Consider the following 24,525-nt stretch of genomic DNA (forward strand, 5'->3'; position numbering starts at 1 on the left):
TTTATTGGATATAGTTACGACAAATGGAAAAATAAAATGGGTTTCACATCGAAAGCACTATCCAATCCGGATATTGTATAAATTTGTCCGTTTTGATCCGCATTTTACAATACTAGAATAAACTTCCGGCAATTTCTAAAAAACAAAAAAGTCAAGTTGGTCAGCATTAGTGTGTTCATTTATCCTTTATGAAGAACATATTATTTAGTTTTATCGACAGGTAGTATCAGAACGTCACCTAGGACCATTACTGTTACAAATAGTGTTCTGCATTTGTCTAATTTAACGAAAAAAAAATTCTCACCGAAAACTTATTTGAATCTTGAAATCTATAGTCTCTGAAATTTTTAATAAAGGAACATATTACTGACACTAACCTCTCATTTTAAAGGATTCAACACCATAAATTAGATGATCGCAACCAGGAACTATCACAGGTTTTTCTCAAGCTCACAAATTACACCTATATTCTACGTTGATCTGTCAAACTTGACCAATACACCTTATTGCTAATTGGAATTAGGCGCTGGTTGAACTATTGACATGATACAGCAATCATTTTTCCATTGTGGCGTCAGTTATTTTCTAATGTGAAGTCAAATTTTTAGGAGATTAACCTTTGTCATGTCCAGTAATGGCAGACGAATAGGAATAAGCTGAATATCTGAGAAGGTCTTAAAGCAGGACAGATAAAACCTGGACAGTTACAAATGTATATATTTTCGATACAATTTTATTTGTAACTTTTGTTTAACTTAACTTACAATGTACATGATGTATTGTTAAAATTAAATTGTGAATTATATAAAAGAACAGGGTATTTAGTTATATTATTTGTAAAAAAAAAATTAGATAAAATATAATTAAGTTTAAAAAAATCTGCCAGGACAGTTTAATTTTATGAAAAAAATGGCTGAAATATTTTCTCCAAAACATCTGTCTGGCATACATGGCATAATATTTTTGTACGATTATAAAGTTTATGGACATGATGGAATATTCATTCTAAAATTCTATTATTTAATATTTTTTCTTCTTTGAAAGAAGGACAAATGTGCCAGGACAGTAGTGTTTTAAGTTAGAAATTTTGTTGAAATTAGTTAAAAATCAAAATATAAACATGATAAAGTTAAATATCTTCTTCAAAATAAATGTCTGGTAAACAAATGTTAGTTCATTAGAAAGTTTAGAATATAAGTTTTATGTAATAATATGAACTTTTCTTTCATTAACGCCAAAACAATCTGAGATCAGATGTACTCCCAGGGGCAACATCATATACAAAAAAGTCCAAAATGTACAGACATGAGTCATAGTCATAATTAAACAGTAGGATATCAATTAAACATGTTGAAAACACATAAAAAAGATGAGGGGGCACAAATAAAATAATATTCTTTCATTGCCTGTACATGTAAGTCATGTTAGTACTCAAAGAAAAGGTGATCATAGTACATGTACTTTGTTTATGGCAGTCAACGATCAACGTCAAAGCGAGTTCATTTTAACAGAATCTTCTTAATCAATATATAGCTCTGTTTCTAAGCTTTTTGTTTTTATCAATTGTGCATTAGATGCAGTCATGTGTAATTAAGATCTTATGTATTTATTGTATAAAACATAAGAAAAGTATCTACATGTACATTTGTACATTGTACATGTATGTGTTGTAAATTCAGTACTGAAATTAGATATATATAACCATGATAATAAATTTACATTCGTTTCAGATATGAACTAATGGTGGTGAAATAGTGCAGTCATGGAGAATAACAATGGTTTGGTATTGGTAGAGTCACAGCAGAGTAGGAGCTCAAGTCTTATTGACTCAAATATTTCACAGACCAGTGAGCAAGGAGATGGTGTCACAGCAAATAATAATCTATTTATAGACAAAGACAGGGCCCATAACTTTCTTAGAGGATTTTCAAAACTATACCGTAACAAAGAATTTGTTGATGTTGTGCTTTCAGTGGATGGGAAAGATTTTCCCTGCCATAAAAATGTCTTGGCAATATCCAGTCCTTTTTTCATGGCAATGTTTTCAACAGATATGGCTGAAAGCCACCAAGATAAGATTGCATTACATGAGATTGACTCCTTAACAATGGAGTTAGTGTTAGATTATATATATACAGGACAAGTGAGTTTATCAGAAGATACCGTACAACATTTATTGTCTGCGTCTAACCGATTCCAGTTGTTATCGTTACGGACAGGATGTGCTGAGTTCATGATGAATCATATAACTGTCGTTAATTGTATTGGTGTGTATTTCTTTGCCAAAGCACATGAGTGCGAGATCTTAGCTTTAAAAGCAAAAGAGATTATTAATAATCAGTTTTCAGTATTATGTAAACAGCAAGAATTTTTATCTCTGCCTGCCGATAAACTTGTGGAGATTGTCAGTGATGATGACATTAATGTTACGGTAGAAGAGACAGTGTTTGAGGCATGCTTAGAATGGGTAATGACAGAAAAGGATAAAAGACAAAATCATTTAATGGAGATCATGAATTGTGTAAGGTTTGCAAACATTACTTCATACTATTTCTGTGATAAAATTGATCCAAACACTTTACTGAGGAGTTGTGAATCATTACGGAAGACATTAGATATTGTCCGATATTACCACATGTTAAGAAATAGACAACAGGAAATGGATCTGAACTTAATGCCAAGACAAGGCATGTTATATGAGAGGGGAGTAATGATCATAGCTAATCCTTACACTGAAGATTCACTCAAGAAATTCAATAGTATGGAATTACTACTGCCTAAGACGGGAGAAGTCATTTCTATATGTAAACTTCCACAAAGTTTGTATACCCCAGGTAAGTTGTGTGACAAGCTGTTGAATCTTTGACATGTTTGTGTACATTGTATGTTTTTTTGCCAGTAAGTGGATCTTGACGCTGCCAAAAACTGGAAGACCCCCTATCAGAATGATCTTCAGGTTCCTTCATACTGGTCAAAATTTGTCAAAATGGAATGTACTTTTTTGAATGATGGTCCCTATTCCAAGAGTTTAAATGATCATCAATTCAGGTTCCTTCAAATTCATCCTGGCCAAAATTTGTACAAATGAAATGTACTTTTTTGTATGATGGTCCGTATTCCAAGAGTTTAAACGATCGTCTAAAAGTCATATTTGTTGGAAACAATGATTTTGTGTTAGGAAAAATTTATCGCATACAACAGGTAGATCTATATATTTGAAATTGTTGAACAAACATCTCTTTTAACTTGGTTTTATAAATTTAATGAAGACATATGATAACATATATATAAATAAAGGCAACAGAAGTATACCGCTGTCTGAAATTCATAAATCGATTGAGAAAAAAACAAATCCGGGTTACAAAGTAAAAACTGAGGGAAAAACATCATATATAAAAGGGGAACTACAAGTCTACAACACAACAGAAACAACACTAAAAGGTAATACTATAACAATGGTAATTTTCCTGACTAATACAGGAGATTTTAAGAAAAATGTGATTGAACCTGGTTTTGTGGCTAGCCAAACCTCCCGCTTTTATTACAATGTTAAATATAACCTTAAAATGACATAATTACATGACAGGACAACAATACAAATAAATGGGAGAACATATTGGACAGAGAAACATATAAAAAAAGAGGCGAAAAATACCAATATCAAACTCATAGATCGAAAATAAACTTACACAAAGCCATGGCTTAAAAAGAAAATGACAATTGTCAGATTGTACTGTACATGTATATGATATATATAACTTTCAAAATATGTAATTTAGTATTACATGTACATTCCTAAGTAGAGGATATCATTCACACACACTATACAGTATATCACAATAATATTCTGCTGTTGTGACTTTCAGGTTGTGCAATAACAGGAGAAAATCAGGTTTATTTAGCTGGAGGTGCCATACGGAAGATTAACTACAGAGGTTCTATCACAACAGAGGGGGTGTCCAACAACTTCTATATGTTTGATCAGCTAGAATGTTCCTGGCAGACTAAAGCTAAGATGAATATGTGTAGGTCACAGTTCTCACTCACAGTGGTTGATGGGTAAGCTTAGTTAGATGGAGGTTCAAACCCCACTCATGTGGGTACACTCGACTCCAATCTTAATTGACTAGGATTGTCAGTTTTCTTATCAAAGTCATGGTTTTTCCGGGAACTCTGTGTTAATGCACTCAGAAGGACATCAATAAGTTTTAATACTTTAATAATTATTAGCACATGTTACACAATTCACCATTGACAGGAAGAGGATAACTTCAACAGGAAACCAGTTAGTGTTCAAACATAATATTGAGTTATCTCTCTTTATATAGTCCAAATGACATTAGATTAACATTCCCTCTACTTTCTTTTGTTTTATACAATTACAAGATCTTCACAGGGTTTAGACTACCCTCAGATCTTAGGGGATTATTCTGCCCCGTTAGAAAACATAAAAGTTGCTAAATTAAAACTACAAGATCGTCACAGGGTTTAGACTACCCTCAGATCTAGGGGATTATTCTGCCCCATGTGACAAACATAAAATGATAAAATGTTATGAGTTATTTCACAATTTTAAACAAAGTCCTTCAACATTTTTCCTGTTTGAATAACTTGCAAAAGTTCATAAGATGAAGCTCCAAACTTTGTCATGCAGTTTGCTAATTGTTTGTCTCCTGGACACCATTTAATATTATCTACTTCTTTTGATGCCAATGATTCAGCTATTGCTGCAATGTCAATTCTTAAACGCTTGTCATCTACAAGTTTAGTCGAATAAACAGCTTCAACTACACTTTTATTGTCAATGTAAGCTTCAATTGGTATAGTCTTATGTTTTAATCCTAAAATGTCTTCAATTATTCGACGGTGATAAAAACTAGACTCTAACCCATCTTGTAAGCTTAAGGCTTCTGCTGCAATTGTTGATCTTACTACACGTTTGATTTTGTTTGCTTGCCAACTTATCGGACAGCTATTACTGTCATTATCAACTATCCAAATTACATGAGACTCTGTACTTCCAGTTCCATTACTAATATTTCCCAGAGAGGCGTCTGTTAAAACGATAATTTTCCATTCTTTTATATCTTTATTCATTTTTGGAAATGAAACTATTGATTTAATTTCCTTAAGTCTATTACTTGCTTTGATTGCTCTTATCAAATGTGCCACTGTCCCTTCTTTCAGTTTAGTACTCATGTCTATCATTTCAAAAGCCATATCAGGTCTTGAAACTTGAACAGCCCAATTTATTTGGCCAATTAACTTCCTATACAAGGTTTGCTCACTTGTATTAAGTACATCCTGTTTCATAGCAGCTCTTGATGGTTCTATAGTTGTATTATCTATTTTCTCCATATATGCAGAATGATCCAGAATTATGCCTTTTTTGTCCTGATGAATTTGAAATCCTACATATGAAAATGTTTTCTCTTCAATTTTTCCAGCAACAAATCTTGTCCGCAGTTTTCTCATAACTTCCTCAAAATTTTCATCCCCAGAATGAAGAAAGTCATCTACATGACAACAAATTATTCCACTTAAACGTTGGTCAGTATGTTTGACAAACACTGCCGGGTTCAGATTACATTGTTTACATCCCAAACTTAGAAGCTCTTCCCTTACACTGAAATAGAATTGTCTAGCTCCATCTTTAAGTCCATACAAACAGTGCTTTAATCTCCATATTTTTCCTTTCTCAGAATTGCTTTCTTTTGGGGGCTTCAGAAAAACATCTCTATCTAATAACTTCCCTTGAAGAAAAGCTGACTTTATATCCGTTGTTTTAACGATCCAATTCATGCTAGCAGTAATTGAAAGGAATATTTTAATCATTCCTTTTCCTACTGTTGGACTGTCTCTTTGCATAGAAAATTCTTCTTCAAAACCTCGCACAACAAGTCTTGCTTTTGTTTGATTATCTTTCGTTGTAATAACCCATCTTGTAGAAAGAACATTCTGACCTATGTCATCACATTCTTCATAAGTGTCAAAATTATGGAGTTTTGAAAGTTCTGTTTGTTTAGCAATTTCCTCATCATTTAAAAAGGAACTCTTTGTCATATTTACACCAATTTCATTCTCATCACTGTCACCTGTGACCTTTTCCCACTCAACTTTATCTAAATCTACACTTTTCTTATCTTCATCAACATCATCTTGAACATTATACCAATGTTTATTTTTCCCAGTTGTTTTTCCTGCTTTACTTAGTACAGTAGCTTTAGTCCATGTGTTCGAATTAGGCAGTTTGTACTGAATTTTGTCATTTTCTTTTAGATTAGGGATTATTTTAGCCTGAATGTTCTCCATCTGAGGAATTGTTTCTTTTGATGTTGATAATAACTCAGAAAAACAATTCTTCTTTTCTTTACGGGAAACTTCATTATTTTTATTGGTATATCTAGTTTCATGAATGTTTGTTTCATTTGTATCAGGTGTTTCAATATTGTCATATTGTTCTCGAAAATTAATATCTTTAGTTTTAGTTAATCTGTTTGGTGAAACCCTCACAAATACTCCTCCATGTCGAACAAAAATTACTTTTCCATCCTGGAAAACTACTTTTCCCGGTCCTAGCCAGCGATCTTTTCCCTCTCGCTTATAAAAAACGCTGTCACCGTGATTAAATATCTGCTCTGATGCTCTTATTTTGCCACGTAGTGCTCGTCTAATGCGTTCATCAGATTCTGATTGAATGTAAGCTTTTCGAGAATCATGTAAAATATTCAAATGTTTTGCAAATTCTTCACTTGAAGTTCTTCCTTCTAAAGCGGGCAAAGTGTCTTTCAAAATGTTTGGAAGGTTAGGATTAAGTCCAAAAACAAGTTGATGACTACTGAAACCATTCCACATCTGTAAAGAATTTCTTGCCATATTTGCCCAACAAAGAAGGCTCTGATTATTCACCTGTCTATAATCTGCTTCTAGCTTCATAAGCATAGTATCAGTAATTGCATGGACTCTCTCACATAGTCCGTTTTGGAAAGGACTTTCACCAGCTGTGGTATAAACTTTAACATTTAGTATTGATGCAACCTCTCTCATTTCATCTGAGCTGAACTCACCGCCATTATCTGTTAATATAGTTCCCATAACACCAAATATTCCGATCCAATTAGTCATCATTTTCTCAATAACACCTGTTGTCTTTTTCCTATCAATAAAAACAGATACAGTGTACCGTGACCACATGTCGATCATGTGCAAAATCCACCGTCCATTCCATTGTTTTAGGTCCATTGCCACTTTTTCATTAAATTGAGATGCCATAGGTAGGGACACTACTGGTCTTGGTGGGGTTTTTGCATATCGCTTACAAATTTCACATTGTTCCTCTATAGTCAACAATTCTTGTTCATATTCCTCTTTCCATACCCCAGCATCTTTCAAAAGGGCAATTAAACGCTTCATTGGTGGATGTGCAAATTGTCTGTGCAACTTCAGTAAGGTTGCATATCTCTTTTTCGAGTCTAACTCTTCAAGTCTCACAGCACATACATCTGCGACTGGAATTTCTTCAGTTTTATCTATTGGAATGCAGTAGTGGCCTGATGAAGTTAAATTCAATGATATATGTTGACCAAATATCTCTGCAGTATCATTTTCCAGGTCCATTTTCACACCTGCCTTTTTCATTGCTGTTCGAGACAATAAAAGTGGTATGTCCGAATCTACAACATCAGTTTTTATTGTGACATCTTTACCTGCGATAACTGCTGGCAGACTATACTCTCCAATTGATTTTAACCGTGTTCCACCTCCAAATTTAAATACCTTGTTGCCATCCTCCTTAAAAATCTTCGCTTTATCTGTTTCATTTAAAGAGTCAACATAACTTCTCATCCATAATTGTCCACAAACAGTGCTACTACATGCACTATCAAGAACAGCACAGTTTCGTGCATCTATCCCAAGACGAGTGATATCCTCACGCACATTCCCTGTAAACATGACTACTTCTTCTTCCTCTGTTATATTTACTCTCTCCTGCATATTCTCCCAGCTATGTGGACAGTTTGCCATCATATGTCGAAAAGATCCACAAGAACTACATGTCAATAATGTGCCGTCTGAACCTTTTGGATTTATACTCTTCTTTACTGTAGAGCTGCCTCCTTTTGTCCAATTTGTTTGTCCACCCCGTTGACTTTTATTAAATCCTCTATAAAAATTGCCTCTACCTCTTGAAAAGTCCCCCTTACCATTATATTGAAATGGTTTTTGTCTATTTCTAGAATACCCTGCTGCCATGAGGGCTTCTTCATTCTCAGCCAAAAAAGCAGGTTCAAGTTTAATGCTACTTATTGAGGCAGAAATTTTGTCCGAATCACACATTTCACCCTTAAATTTCTTAAGAGATCTCTTTGCTTCATCATACAATGTTGGTTTGTTTTCATAATTCATGCCTGTAAGGACTAACATTTTTTCTTCTTTTGTAATTTTCGCTCTTCTCAGTAATTTAAATGCCAATATTTCAGAGGGCAACTTCATGTTTTTCTTTTCGATTTTTCGATATTTAGCATCAAATGTTTCTACATAATCTTGAATTGATTGATTAGGACCCCTTTGAAAATCTTCAAAATCTTCGAATTTTGCAAGACTGTCAGCTAAATCATCTTTTGCAAGATGCTTGTCCATAAAAGTAATTAGTGTGGTCAAACCTGTGTCTTCCTTTAAATCATCTAAACTTATCTGATCAAACACTTTTTCTCTTATTTTTGATTCATCATCTTCAGGTAGGGATAAGGCAATTACAACACCCTGTTTTTTCTTATCTAAATCAGTTATTTCTTTCCAGGCCAAAAGTTCTTGCTTGTAAAGTTCGTATGATTTCAGTTTTGCATTGTAATTGGGGGGGTTTATTTTTGTTGACATTTTGTCCACCTTTGAATTTTCTCTCCACTTTAAACTCTTTTATTATACACTCTGATGTCTTTTCTTTTCAACCACGCTCTGTTACCATTTGTTAATGCACTCAGAAGGACATCAATAAGTTTTAATACTTTAATAATTATTAGCACATGTTACACAATTCACCATTGACAGGAAGAGGATAACTTCAACAGGAAACCAGTTAGTGTTCAAACATAATATTGAGTTATCTCTCTTTATATAGTCCAAATGACATTAGATTAACACTCTGGCTTCTTCCACCAATAAAAACTGACTGCCACGAAATAGCCTAAATGCGATGCTTAAAATTGGCGTTTAAACACCAAAAATCAAATCAAATTAATTACGTCGAGTAAAGTGGGGAAACCTACATGTAGACAGACATACACATGTACCTTCAATGTATATGATGACTTGGAGTACCTAGGCAGTCAGACTTAAAATCAGTTGAAAGAATTGGTATGATTACCAATGAGACAACAACAAATACATGTATGTATTGGAACCAAATTTAGGCAAAGTGTGAACATCTAAAGGTCACTATACACCTTTCAACATGTAAAAAGGCCAGACATAACATAATGTAAAACAATTCAAAGGAGAAAAGCAATGGCCTGATTAATTTATGCTAAAGATATAACCAGGCCTGGGGCCATTACATTGCGATGTAATGCATTACATTACAATTACTTTGTAGACAATATATATATGCTTATTTACAATTATTTACAGGTACATGTTTGCTATTGGAGGTCAGGATGGGACTGAAATACTTAGCAGTGTTGAACGATATGACCCCCACTCCAATGCCTGGATGTTGGTGGCCCCTCTACCAAAGGCCCTTAGATTTATGACAGCTTTGAGTTACAGGGGAAGGTTGTATGTTTTTGGAGGAGAGGCATCCACAGATGTCAGTAACTCAGTGTATAGGTAAGGACTAGGTTTTATCAACGATCAAATTACCATGGTTACAGAAAACCATCCACAGTTGTTAGAAACTTGGTGTTTATGAATTTGTAAGGCCTATGTTCTTTGGTTACAGAAAGCCACAAGATGAGAACTCTAAGTCTAAGTATGAGAGAAATTTATATATATCAATAACTGATTACTAACCTGTAATTCATACTCTTTTTTCTGTGGTCGGGTTGTTGCCTCTTTCATACATTCCCCATTTCAATTCTCAATTTTATATTATACATGATGCAACTACAGAGATTATTTTAAAGTTTTCTGATCAGTGAAATTTAGATATAAAAGTTTTATCTACACACCCTGAAAAGGACAGACATATGGTAATTTTAATGCAAAAATGTTATGAGTTATAAATGTTTTAGCTTATAGGAGCCTTTAGTTTTCTCCCTTCATATATTTGTTATCTGATGTTATATTTTGTGTATATTTTAGGTATGATCCAACAGAAGATACGTGGACAGAGTTACCTCCCATGAATATAGCCCGAGTTTTAGCCGGAAGTGTTGTGTATAAAGACAAGATCTATGTTATAGGTAATATATATGACAGTGAAACATTTAGCAAACAATTTTTTTACTAATCCAGTTTTATTGCTAAAATGTATACTCAATTGGCTTAAACTCATCATAGATACCAAGATTAAAATTGTGTACACCAGACACAAATTTTGTCTAAAAATAATTAAATTTGACTCAATTTTTGTAGAAATTCAAATATAAGACTGTCCCATATTACTTTGTAATTTTTGGAACAATAGATTTTAAGATTATATTATAAAGATCATGTATATGTATGTTTAGAAAAGATAAAAAATCCTTTGCACAATGATCATAACTTATGAAAGAGAGACGAAAGATACCAAAGGGATATTCCAACTCATAAGTTGAAAACAAACTGTCAATGCCATCGGAAGAAAAGAAAAATCACAAACAATAGTACACAACATAGAATCATGGAAATTAAATGCCATATGTATACACTGCACATGTACTTGATTATACTGATGAGCCGTAAGGCTCAAAGTTAATAAAGAATCTATTAATGAAAGTGCACACATTTATTAATGAATTAACAAGAATTTTGCTGTATTTTATCAGACAATCAACATGTATAGATTATATCAACTCAAGATATTTTTACTGGATTATAAAACAGCTCTGTTCACTCAGTGCAAGTTTTCAAAGAAGGTTTTTTTTATGCATTTTTTTTTTTAAATATTCCTAGTTTAATTTGTATCGGAAAGGTTAGAATAAAATTTTAGATTATATATATAAAGCCTTAACTAGCTTATCTTTTTTTTTTATTAATTAGGTGGAAATTCAGCATTAAGTGAGAAATGGAAGAGAGAGTTTTTACCAGAACACTGTGTTAGCTCTGTAGAGATATTTGATCCAGAGAGTCAGACATGGAGCCCAGGACCAGAACTTCCAAATGCTTTATGTGGAGCTGGTAAATTAGTTTCTGAACATTTAATAGAAAAACATGTACTTCAATCTCTTTGGGGTCTATTTGGAAAGATATAAGAAATGTAGAAATATTAGATAAAAGGGTAGTTTAGTTGTTGACACAAAATTGAACATCAAGTGAAAAATTTATATCTAATTTCTTTGTATACTAAACAAAAGTTTCAACAAGAATGACAAAACATCAAACAAATTGTCTTGTAAAAGAAGGTACAAACACTCTTCATTTTGATGAATACACTGATTTATATTTTTAAAGTTATTTAAAGTTATTCTCTAATATCTTTATTATTTTTCACACATGAGGGGCCTTTTGTAAAAAGATTCTGTACAACTCTTGATTTTAACAGGCGAAATTGTAATGGCTATTTAACATTAAACTTAAATTGTAAGGGTTATCTGCCCCTAGACTACATTTTATTTTTATGTTCTTTTATATGGAAAAATAATAATTTATTTTTATGATAATTAACATTTGATTCAGTTTACTTTATTACATAATTTATGTTTACTTATGAAGATAAACATTTATTCAAACTTTAGAATTATTTTGGTACATACATACCCTCCCCCCACCAAAAAGAAATTGGGTTTAGGATTATTTGACCTTAACCATAATATGTTACCTAAATCACAATGTTTGATTTTGATATTGTTGTTACCAATCTATATATACATTAACACTATTAAATAAATACCCAACAACTTATCTTTTGTTTAAGGAATTGTGAAATATGGAAACACCATATTGATTGTCGGTGGAGAAGATGATAAAAGTTGGATGGCAGGACTTTGTTGGTTAAAAGAAGAGAAAGGGCGACAGACTTGGGCTGAAGGACAAGAATTACCTACAGTCATGAGTACATTTGGTTGTGTTGTAGCTAACATACATCATGAAGCACCAAAGAATCAGTGATCTTGTTGACTTCTATAGGTCTTCTTCTATAGGTCTTGTTAACTTTTATAGGTCTTTTTGAAGATGAACAGAAGATTTCTCTGACAGCCTTTTTAGGATTTATTTTATTTTTCGACCTTATAGTGTAGTCCATATAGAAATCATGATGACAATATTTGACCCAGATGTATGAAACCAAGTTTCTATCTTGAAATGGTAAAATATCCAATTTCATGTAACTAATTTATGCATTAAGCAATTTCTTATTAATTTGTATCTTTTATACACGTACACCCCACCAAGTCTGGTTGGCAATAAACATGTTTTCAATAAGGACTGCACTCTGGTGTTCCACAGCCCAACAACTCTTTAAAAAGACTGTCAGGAGGCAAAGCAAATCAGAAATCAGATTAGTTGTAGATTTATAGATTATCGTTGATTATCTCAACAGATTGATTTTCTCACTTGAGCTGGTACAGCGAAAGTGAGAAAAGCAATCGAGTTGAGATGACCAATGATAATCTGTTTATCGCTATTTTACCTATGATGATGTTGTCAATTTCAATGTCAATTTCGTTAGCAACGCCACGTGGCCTCCTTAGTTTCTAGCGATAATTTTTCTATCTCAAGCGAGAAGCATGATATGAAAATTATCACAAATAAGATCAAAGGAAAAATGCACAAAATAGCGACAATATAAACATCATGATGTTTTAAATGATCATTACTGCCATATTTAAACTGTTGTTTTAGAAGCTACAAAAAATTTGAGTATTTTAGGAGTTTCCCAGTTTATTTTTGTGAGATGTCAAATTTTAATTGATTTTCATTCAGTTTGTTAAAGTATTTATTACCATGAGCACTCATTTTAAAGCTGCTCCTGTTTTTGACTTTTTTGGAAATATTTTGGATTCATTTGATTTATCTATGTAGTGCCATTAAATATTTTACCATCTAACTCCTACTTTTCTTATCATAATTTAAATAGATATAGTTTAAAAAGCTTTTTTTATGTTATAAAATTCTCGTTATTTTTCATAGTTTTTGAAAGAAAATGGTACAAATGTTTAGTGTATAAAAATCAAGAGTGATTCATTTCGAGACAAATTTTCAATGGCTTTCATCTCAAAGACAAGGATTTTTTTTGCCTTCTTAAGTTCTGTTATTTATATACTATCAATTTATATAGCTTGATATTTTGAAACAGAGTAGCATACATCCTTAATTAACATATGTTTGGAAACTTATTCTACTCTTCCTTTTTTACATAATAATGTCTTGTGATTGTAAATCCTGTAAGTTGTTTATTTAATTAAATTTTATATTGATGAAAGGAAGCTTTGAAAAAGATATGAAAATATATGATGTTTAAATATGTGGACAGAGAGAAAAGCTACAATACAGTTATATTATCAGGGAAGATGGGATATGGTATGTCATATCTTAAAAATGTTTTGAAAGAGTCTAGTTTAGTAATAAAAAAACATATTTTTAAAGTTAATTCTTCTCATGTGCCCTATGAACACTAAAATAATGTTTGCTAAAAATAGTAAATTCTTTTTTTAGAATCACCCATAGAAGCAATGATACAGTTTTATTAATAGAGCATATATTGTGTTATAGAGATAGAAATGTGCAACGTTGTTTGAATGTGTTTTAAATTTGTTGATATACAGAAAGTATTGGTAATTAAAAGAAACAAATGGTCTAATTACTGCAATCACTGCATTAGTTTTTAATAAGTATTTTTTCAATAGTATTCTGAAATCTGTTTATATTGACATTTTCATACTGTTTGTATATCTATTTTACCTGCATTTATGGTGACCACAATTGTGTAGGTTCACCTTATTATGGTGAAGTCATTTTTATATTGTTATTTGAAAGCATTTTGTTTACAACTGTATGTATGAGCTGCTATCAAAATGAACACTGTGATTTAAATTATAGATTGTTTTTGTATAGAAATTAAAAGTATTAAATGCAATTTAGCAAAGCAAAAAAATTCTTTTAATTTATTGTTAGCTTTAGATGGTTTCACTATTTTGCCTCTAGTGCAGCAGCATTGATTTGATTTCTTGTCTAACAAAAGTCTTAAACATTAGTATTTCCTTCATTATGTAATAGAATGGATTGCTAGACTATTTGACCTTATGTAAACATCCTGCTCAGCATATCTGTATTGTACAAAGCATGAGGTTACTATTCATTTAACATGGTCCTGCCCTTAAATATTGAAGGTTTGCTTACTACACTGAGAATTTATATAACAAAAATGTGGAACTGCAAAGAAAATTCAAAACGGAAAGTCCTTTATCAATTGGCAAATTCACAAAACTCTAAAAACATGAAACGAATGGACAACAATTTTTATACATCCGCAAAATTGCTATCACGTTGGCGTCGTCGTCTGTGTCGTCGTCGTCGGCGGCGTCTGAATACTTTTAGTTTTCGCACTCTAACTTTAGTAAAAGTGAATAGAAATCTATGAAATTTTAACACAAGGTTTATGACCACAAAAGAAAGGTTGGTATTGATTTTGGGAGTTTTGGTCCCAACATTTTAGGAATTAGGGGCCAAAAAGGGCCCAAATAAGCATTTTCTTGGTTTTCGCACTATAACTGTAGTTTAAGTAAATAGAAATCTATGAAATTTTGACACAAGGTTTATGACAACAAAAGAAAGGTTGGGATTGATTTTGAGAATTTTGGTTTCAATATTTTCGGAATTAGGGGCCAAAAAAGGGCCCAAATAAGCATTATTCTTGGTTTTCGCACAATAACTTTAGTTTAAGTTAATAGAAATCAATGAAATTTAAACACAATGTTTATGACCACAAAAGGAAGGTTGGTATTGATTTTGGGAGTTAAGGTCCTAACAGTTTAGGAATTAGGGGCCAAAAAGGGACCCAAAAAAGCATTTTTCTTGGTTTTCGCACTTTTGGTCCCGTTTTCAAATTGGTCTACATTAAGGTCCAAAAGGTCCAAAATTAAACTTAGTTTGATTTTGACAAAAAATGAATCGGTTGGGTTCTTTGATATGCTGAATCTAAAAATGTACTTAGATTCTTGATTATTGGCCCAGTTTTCAAGTTGGTCCAAATTGGGGTCCAAAATTAAACTTTGTTTGATTTCATCAAAAATTGAATAAATGGGGTTCTTTGATATGCCAAATCTAACTGTGTATGTAGATTCTTCATTTTTGGTCTTGTTTTCAAATTGGTCTACATTAAAGTCCAAAGGGTCCAAAATTAAACTTAGTTTGATTTTAAAAAAAAAAATTTAGAGCTGAATCCAGCTTGAATGTTGTGTCCATACTTGCCCCAACCGTTCAGGGTTCAACCTCTGCGGTCGTATAAAGCTACGCCCTGCGGAGCATCTGGTTATAATCCTGAATTGGTTCCCACGTTGACTTAATTGAAAACAAAAATATTTAAAAGAAATTTATGACTGAATACAAAACAATCTGTAAACAGCACCAATGATAGCATTTCCTGAGATAAGCACAGTAACACTCCATTGTCAATATAGTTGATCACAAAATTTACATTTAAAACTGTATGTAATTAGAATAGACATTAATTCTTTAAACATTAATTTAAACCTTTTCTACACAATATGGCAACTATCTGCAAAGAAAAGGTTAATGATTATACAGATATTTTTAAGAGGCAACAGGAATTTAGCGATGGTCAAAGCTGGATAATCCATTTAGTATATTCCAACCAAGAGAATAAAAACAACCATAATGGAATCAGATGTATCCCAACACAAGTCCTTCCACTAACTCATAGAATTTCCTGATGTAGTATTTGTTTTTCCTTTGTTATGTGGTTTTAGCCATTCTTCTTCATAATCCTGCTAGATTAATGTAAGGAGAATGCTACTTTTGAATTATATCCCTGCTTTGAAAAAGGGGGCATACTGTTTTACCTTTGTCTGTCCGTCTGTCCCATGAATATTTTCGTCGCATTTTTTTCAGTAACTGCAATGCCAGGATTTCCGAAATTTGGTTTCATGGTTTATTTAAGTCAGTTTTACCATGTGATGCGTTTTCAGATTCATCACAAGACAACTTCATGTTTAACAGACATTTGAATCATGTTACACATGATGGCCAAGTTGAAAATTTTCGTCGATTTTTCTATGGAACTAAAATACCAGGATTTCTAGAATTTGGTTTCAGGGTTTATATATTAAAGTCAGCTTTACCGTGTGATGCGTTTTCAGATTCATCACAAGACAACTTCCTGTTTACCGAACATTTGAATCATGTTACACATGATGGCCAACATTTTCGTCGCATTTTTCTCAGGAACTATAATACCAGGATTTCTGAAATTTGGTTTTGGGGTTTATATAAGTCATTTATGTCGTGTGATGCGTTTTCAGATTCATCACTCAACATCCTCCTGTTTACCAAACATATTTTTTTACTATTAACATTATCCACTTACGGTGGGGGTATCATCAGTGGGAAGAAGGCCACAGTTACACTTGTTCTTCATATTATGTGGACAAACCAGCCCATAACGTATCAATTAAGATTGGAAATGCCATATGAAAGGATGGGTGATATGCTCATACTGAGAGAACGGAAGACGAACTCTCCATGCTTGTTCTAGTTGTCAGTTTGAATTATTGAATTGAGTCAGTTTCAGAACAGAGATCTAGGTATATCACATTACTCAATGTCGATAATATTCTTCATATCAAGCTCACAGAGATATACGATATGCAAGCTGAAATGTGAGGTTTTGAGTTACATGATATCTACTTTATATGTGAATATGAAACTAATGAACTGGTCGAGATGTATTTAACTTAATTTTGTATATAAAATATATTTAAAATAGTGATTAAAAAAAGCGATGTATTAACTGGAAATAAAAATAAACAGATAAACATTAGATAAGATAAACAATAGTTTTTGACAGTCTGTCATTGAAGTATTTTATGTCAAATATTACGTAAAAATTATGATAACAGATTTTTGATGTCTGTTCAAAATGAAATAAATTTTATCCATATGTTTTTTTAAAATAAGACATTTAATGTCCATTGACCTTTTGAGTGAAAGGGCTTTGCCAATTCTAAAGCAAATCAAATAGATATTAGAAGATGAGGTATGAGACAACTCTACACCCAAGTCATAATTTAACAAAGTAAATCATAATAGCTCAACGTACGGTCTTCAACACGGAGCCTTTGCTCACAACGAACAGAAAGCAAGCAAATAATTATCATGATGTTTCCTGCAACACTATACAACTAGATAGAAATTACGCAGTGTTCGTGGTAAATGTATCTTTAAGATTAGATAACAAGTGACATACATACATCAGTAGATTAAATAAATATCATACTATATCTTATTTACATAAATAAAAGTAAATCTGAATTATCAATATTTTTGTTTTGATGTACTCAATAGTGTAGTCCGACAGCAGCTGATGACTTAAGTCGTTTGGGCGATGGACGACGTCGAAATTCAAAAGACAATGAAAAGGGACAGCAAGTTTGTCTGTTCTAACGCTAGGATTTTAATTGTATGTGTTTTCTCATCTGTTTGTTCAATTAGTTGTGTTATTGTGATGTGGTTATCTGTTAACAAAATTGAACAGATAAGGAGAGAGTTGCTAACCTTGTCGCATAGAAGTCCTGAAACAAATTCTACCAGAGCAGCAGCGGAACATACAATCAAGGTAACTTTAACAAGCAATTTGTAGATGTTTTGTTCACAAATTACATTTCATAAATATGTACTATTGATATTTGTATTTCAATACTTGTAGAATTCATCACATGTGCAAGTGCCATTCAACATTATATTTAAGAGTCTTAATAAAACGACCAGCCAGCAAATCTTGTAGTATTTACTTTTTATTATCCCTTCAACTAATCTTAATATATTATCTTTCTGGAGAAAACGTCATTATATATATTCGGTGTTGACATGAATATGAAATATATGGTCATTTTTATAAATTTTCTGTTTACAAAACTTTGAATTTTCGAAAAACTAAGGATTTTCTTATTCCAGGAATATATTATTTAAACCGTATTTAGAACTCCCTTTTGGAATTTTGGGTCCTCAATGCTCTTCAACTTTGTACTTTTTGGCTTTTAAATTATTTTTATCTGAGCATTTCTAATAAGTCTTATGTGAACGAAAAGCGCGTCTGGCGTATTAAATTATAATCCTAGTACCTTTGATAACTATTGACAGTCAATCAAATAGATTTTGAATTTATATATGTTTTGATTTTGACAGAGTGATAATATACTTCTAAAGGAAGCAAATGACGAGACAATGTCAAGCAACCAAAGTCTACATGGTGAAGGTATGTTCATTACTATACATTGCTTATAAAACATTACTGATCGTGAAATTGAGGGGTGACAACGGGTTCTTTCCGTATTGAATTCTCCTCGGAGTTTGTTTTTTTGTTGTTTTACTTTTTTCTCACGTTATAAAAAATAAAAGATGATACCAAGAGATTAAACAGTGTCACTAGTCATAGAAAGACCGGCAGCGTATATTGACCAAATAAGAAGAAAAAAAGGACACAAGTAGTAGAAAACAGTAATGATATTCAATGTGAACGATACCATGAACCGAGTAATTGATTGAAGAAAATCTCCTAGGTTAGGGGAGGGTTGGTGTCCTGCTAACATGTTTAACCCCGCCACATTCTGTATAATGTACCTGTCCCAAGTCAAGAGCGTGTAATTCATTGGTTTTCGTTTGTTGATGTGTTACATAGTTGTTTTTCGTATTTATATTTATGCGGTTTGGGCTTTGCTCATTTTTGAAGGCTGTACAACGACCTATAGTTGTAAATTTCTGTGTCATTTGGTCTCTTGTGTATAGTTTTCTCATTGGCAATCATACCACATATTCTTTTTTTCATCGTTCATTTACCGAGTAAAATATTGAAAAAAGTTAACCCTACCACTAACCGGTTGAAACAATTCACAGCTGAATGATTGGACCAAATGAAACATCCATCAACAAGGCGAAAGATTGAAGAAAATAAGACCCGCCATTATTTATTGAAACCAGTTGCCCAAAAATGGTTACCATGCATTGTTCTTGTACTTTTATTTGGCGTATTAGTTATGACAATCTATTCATTTCAATTTTGAACATCGGTATACTACTGGTGCCTTTATTTATGACAATAACTAGTACAGAGACAAACCTATGTTCATTCTCTATCGATGATAAATCAATTTCGATTTTGTAAAACCGGAAATAACAAAAGTACCGAACTCCTATATAAATTATAAAAACTGGTGGGAAAATCCATCAATCTAACATAATCAACCAACAGAATGAACGGAAAAGATTAGTAAGACACAGAATAATATTTGCCATGCCATTATCTATTTCTATTTTGAATACAAAAACTCTTGCAGTAATTTGTTATTCAATGTTTATCAGCTACAATATTTTAAATGTACAACTATTTTATTTGAACAGAATTGGGAGGGAGACATCTAAGAACAAATAACAGAATGGAAGATATTCAAGGTAACTGCGGCACACGTCTATTTTTTTTTATATATATATGCTATAATACAATCCTAAACGGTTTTGAGAAACAGTACTTTCAAAATTTGTGTCTATTTTCAGAATATATTTAGAACATACACTATTTGATATTAAGTTATCCACGAATTCTTTGAAAACGTATAATAGCATAGCATTTGCGATCCATTAATCGATAAAGTCGAGAACTAAGAAACAGAATTTTACGCAAATGATGCAAAGGATTGTTGACTATTGCTGCAAAATGTGCAAATATGGTGTGTATATTTAATTTCAGGTGGTATTTTGCATCTTGATGCACCTGTACAGCAGGTAATATTAATTATAATTTAGAATTTGAAGTCGTAAAACCGTTTTCAATGCATTGTTTTAAAAAAATACAGATGCGCAGAAAAATTGATCTTAAAAAAAACCAAACAAATATAAAAAATCATTGCAAATAATTGTAGTAAATTCATCTTCTTCTTCATTATAATATTCAAATCAAGTGTTATTGATACATGTAACATATATGCTCATATGCATAGCATGTTTTAGTATACTGAAGCAAACACTTTTACTTTTTTTTTATGCCTTTAATATTTTAAAATACACAGTATACATACAATCATAACAATTACACTGTTAAACAACTTTGTATTTTAAAAAGGCAACGTATTGAGAATGTGAAGAATCAGAATAAAATGTTTTTCATACATTTGTTGACCTTTATAAAAAAAGTGTATAAGACTAATAAATAACATAAATACATCTTTCTTTACACCTTTCTATAGCCAAAAGCCATTCATTATGTTCCAACTGGAGTCACAAGAGATCTTATCAGTCAAACATTTACAAACAGTAAGTTGAATACTCACAATTATATCTAGAAAAAGGTTCAGTTGTGTTTACTTATAATATTGACTGATATCGACATTACACAGGTGTTTACAGTCAACATCACAAATTGTATCACCAATAAGATGTGGCGGTGTTCAGCTCACTGGTGATATGTGTTCGTGGTGTTAGATACCAATATATAGTCATCTGATCTCTAACTGCACAGATTGTTTCCTATTCCTAATTGTTGCATCTCTGCTGAGGGTATCCGTGTTTCCTATTCCTAATTGTTGCATCTCTGCTGAGGGTCTCCGTGTTTCCTCATTTCAACAGTTTACCTTCGTATATTGCACGATAACTAAATCAAATGTAGCGATAAATAGCACTGTTCAACAACTGCAATGACTCGTTTTACTCTACACTATTTTTAAAATACATAATTGAAACTTAAAATATTATATGTTTATTACACCACTTCAATCCAGTTTACTTCAACACAAAACAAATATGAGCAAGACAAAGACACTTCTTATATCATATGAAAATGAAAATACCGCTTTATACATATATACGTCTGGAGTGCGTTCCAATTATCTATCATAAGGTCAAATAATTTTCAAAAGACATCATTTCAACATATGATATAAATATTATGTGGAAAAAGTAAAATAACAAAAATACTGAACTATGAGGAAAATTCAATACGGAAACTTTCTTAGCAAATGGAAAAATCAAAAGCTTTTAAAAATAGAACAAATTAAATGCAACAAACAAACAATAATATATATTTTGCATTTTCATCAAACATCCTTGGATTATTTTCTATGTTAGATACTTATACAGTGATATACTTTTGCTTTAAATATCTCTTATACGTTAACTTGATATTTTTCTGTATTATATTGGTATCTCCTTATATTCTAGATGCAATGTGTGTAAACAAATGGCACGGTTTTATGTGTAGGAATAATACATATAAGAATACAGGTATGATTCATTTCGGTGTGAATGAATAAAGGCAACAGTATTTTACCTCTGTTCAAAAGTCGTAGATCGATTAAGAGATGACAAATCCGGGTTACAAACTAAAACCGAAGGACGCTACAAGAGGAAAACAACGAAACAACAGAAAAAGAGTTATGAAAGTATACACAATAAACAAAATAAAATTGCAAATCGAGTATGGTATAAAGTTCAACACCTTGTTTTTATTGTTAAAGCAAGCAAAAACGACCTACGCTTTAAATAGAAATAGATCGAGATGATTTCCAACGAATTATTTTTGCAACAATTTCTATTAAACCATACATATATAGTTATGTTTTCTGCAGACTTTCCCCTGACTTTGATCTCTGACAAAGATAACGTTTAATCATTTCAACATAAAACCTACTCTTGGGCACCTCTTCATTATTCCGACTGGTCTTCTGATATCGATAGTTAATAAAAGAGGAACGACAGATACCAAAGGGACAGTCAAACTCATAAATCGAAAATAATTTGACAACGCCATGGCTAAAAATGAAAAAGACAAACAGACAAACAATAGTACACATGACACAACATAGACAACTCAATTAGCAACATGAACCCCACCAAAAACTAGGGGTGATTTCAGGTGCTCCAGGGGTAAGCAGATCCTGCTCCACACGTAACACCCGTCGTGTTGCTTATGTGATAACACATTCGGTAAATAGTCTAATTCGGTAGGTCACATTCATGAAAGGGAAGGGGATTGTAGTTATGGCGTAAGAAACATATCCGATATCAATTGTGAAAAGGTTATTTCAAAACGGTCAACCAACTCGTGATGGCGGTCGTAAAATTTACTTCACCATTTGGAACTCTTGGTTTAATAGCTTATGAGCAGCAACCCTCTATCAAGAAAATCATGATAGGAAATGCTAGCACGGGAATATCGTACCAATTTGGAGATATATACCCCGTATGCAGGTGCTGCTTGAATGTTGCTACTCAGAAATGGAAAATTCACAATAAGAAAGCTGAAATCATCTCTTTTGTCGTAAAGTTTTGTTTTCAACCGACCCTTGTTGTCAATTTCTAGATGTAAGTATGAGGCTGACTTAACTGTATCTGTAGTATCTTTTATCACTAGTTCGATGGGATTAATGCGTTCAACATAGTCACCAAATTTTGAATTATCAAGTGAAAGAACACCATCTATATAGCGGAAAGTAGAGTTAAAGGATATTGCTAACTTCTTATCTTTCTTCCTAAGGAGTTCCTGTATTAAGTCAGCCTCATAATGATAAAGAAACAGGTCGTTAAGAAGAAGGTCTCAATTTGTTCCAATTGGAATGCTGAAAAGCACGTCCTCCGAAAGTAACAAATATGTTGTTAATCAAGAAATCAAGCATTTTGATAATGTCAGTCTCAGAGAATTTTTTGTTTGAATCAGAGTGATCCTTTACAAAGTAGTATTTATCCCTCCCTAAGACAAGATACTTGTGTCTACGTTGGCCATTCTTTTTTATGAAACAAAGCAATACTAACTCTTTCAATTTGTCTTTTAGTTTGAAATATGGAATACTTGTGAAAAGTGTAGAAAAGTCAAATGATTTTATAATTATCAAAAAAACTCTTGAACTTCCACCTACCAGGAGGTCTAGGTCCATTCACTTAGCAGTACAATACTACTGTTGAATCATTACATGTGTATATTGGTATTTGCATACCCGTTTAGTTATCTTAAAATACCTTGTACATGCTGCGAACTGAATTTGTTCCTTATTTATAGATTCCAATCGAATTATAGAATTTTGGGAAAAAGCTCAATGGACAAAGACACACAATAGAGATGTACTTTCACTCGGAATGAACAAATCAAGCCCTGGAATATTTACAGTGGAAACTGGCGGATTATATCTTTTATATCTAAATGTAATAATTTGTAAATAATATAAATATAGGAAGATGTGGTATGAGTTCCACACATATGTATATATGTATCTAAGTTTATTTTGTTCATATTAATTAACAATATGAAAACAGTAGATGTAGGAGAGTTGGATTACATTATTAGCAGTTGAATAGTCAAAGGAATTATACACCATAGTAATGTCACATTCGTGAATAGTGAACGGGATTGTAGTTACGACATAACATATCCGATATTTATCTGTGAAACGGATATTCCATAACTTTCAAACAAACTAGTTATGTTCTCCGTAAAATTTACGAAGAGAAAGAGATGATTTCATCTCCATTTTGAACTCTTTGGTTAATAACTTGTTTAATTGTTGTTTGCTCAACGTTTAGTTCTAATTTATTTGTGGATATTTGAAAGACAGACATAATTCTAAATCAGTATCCTTACTTTTATATTTAAAAAAACTATTCAAAAGGCATATTCCAAAAAATATTATTTTTTTATACAGATTTCAAACATGAAGTTATTATTACAAAACGCATTCTAAATGTATACTTTTCTTAATATATGTTGTAGGTTCTTATCAGTGCAACACTTTCTAAACACGACGTTGGAATATTTATAGCAGATGACAAAAAATTAGTTTGCCGTGAGAATTTAGACTATGTCAGAGGTGCCGCATCTGTGTCTACTAACTCCAAAGCTAAAACCTGCAGTGTATCAGGCGTGTTTTACGTCGAGCGAAGTCAAACAATTACCGTTAAGATAGTCACCAGGAACACCGAAATATACCTGGATAGCTATAATACAAACTTTGGAGCTGTTTTACTTGCATAATAATTTTAATCTCAACATAAAAGTGCGAGTCTTTTTTAATTTTTTTATTTATGACTATATCGCTGAATAATGTATAACTATGTGGATATGATGAGGGATATGATAAGTGTATTGTTAACACCTGCTTGTTTTACATATTCTAAGTTAATGTAAAAAGAAACAAGAATAAATAAAATGAAATAGAAAATGTGTAATCAAAT

General features: G+C 32.2%; 2 protein-coding genes across 3 annotated transcripts; both read left to right on the forward strand.

Annotated features, from left to right (window-relative positions):
• The first annotated feature begins 99 nt into the window (after positions 1–99).
• On the forward strand, positions 100–14,209 carry LOC134712765 (kelch-like protein 2). 2 transcript variants are annotated; one of them, XM_063574613.1, is made up of 7 exons: positions 100–220; positions 1,731–2,834; positions 3,867–4,059; positions 9,628–9,825; positions 10,300–10,400; positions 11,179–11,316; positions 12,053–14,208. In XM_063574613.1, exons 2-7 carry the CDS (start codon positions 1,763–1,765, stop codon positions 12,244–12,246), a joined length of 1,896 nt encoding a protein of 631 aa, XP_063430683.1. In that variant the 5' UTR covers positions 100–220; positions 1,731–1,762; the 3' UTR covers positions 12,247–14,208. The 2 variants fall into 2 exon arrangements, with proteins under 2 accessions (XP_063430683.1, XP_063430684.1); XM_063574614.1 differs by having other exon boundaries at positions 113–155; positions 12,053–14,209.
• A 3,431-nt stretch (positions 14,210–17,640) lies between these two features.
• Positions 17,641–24,384, forward strand: LOC134709830 (uncharacterized). The gene is made up of 8 exons (XM_063569965.1): positions 17,641–17,929; positions 18,499–18,568; positions 19,711–19,761; positions 20,057–20,091; positions 20,553–20,619; positions 21,523–21,585; positions 23,357–23,499; positions 24,065–24,384. Exons 1-8 carry the CDS (start codon positions 17,699–17,701, stop codon positions 24,323–24,325), a joined length of 921 nt encoding a protein of 306 aa, XP_063426035.1. The 5' UTR covers positions 17,641–17,698; the 3' UTR covers positions 24,326–24,384.
• The last annotated feature ends 141 nt before the right edge of the window (positions 24,385–24,525 follow it).

This window comes from Mytilus trossulus, chromosome 3 (assembly GCF_036588685.1).
Source record: "Mytilus trossulus isolate FHL-02 chromosome 3, PNRI_Mtr1.1.1.hap1, whole genome shotgun sequence".
Taxonomy (NCBI): domain Eukaryota; kingdom Metazoa; phylum Mollusca; class Bivalvia; order Mytilida; family Mytilidae; genus Mytilus; species Mytilus trossulus.

What these genes read in the sequence shown, in the direction of transcription:
- LOC134712765 (XM_063574613.1), top strand. Translation starts at nt 1,763, where the DNA reads ATGGAGAATAACAATGGTTTGGTATTGGTAGAGTCACAGCAGAGTAGG. An exon ending in ACAAAGTTTGTATACCCCAG is followed by an intron (nt 2,835 to 3,866) that starts GTAAGTTGTGTG and finishes TGTGACTTTCAG; the next exon opens with GTTGTGCAATAACAGGAGAA. An exon ending in AAATGCTTTATGTGGAGCTG is followed by an intron (nt 11,317 to 12,052) that starts GTAAATTAGTTT and finishes CTTTTGTTTAAG; the next exon opens with GAATTGTGAAATATGGAAAC.
- LOC134709830 (XM_063569965.1), top strand. Translation starts at nt 17,699, where the DNA reads ATGGACGACGTCGAAATTCAAAAGACAATGAAAAGGGACAGCAAGTTT. An exon ending in CCAAAGTCTACATGGTGAAG is followed by an intron (nt 18,569 to 19,710) that starts GTATGTTCATTA and finishes TTATTTGAACAG; the next exon opens with AATTGGGAGGGAGACATCTA. An exon ending in TAATACATATAAGAATACAG is followed by an intron (nt 21,586 to 23,356) that starts GTATGATTCATT and finishes CCTTATTTATAG; the next exon opens with ATTCCAATCGAATTATAGAA.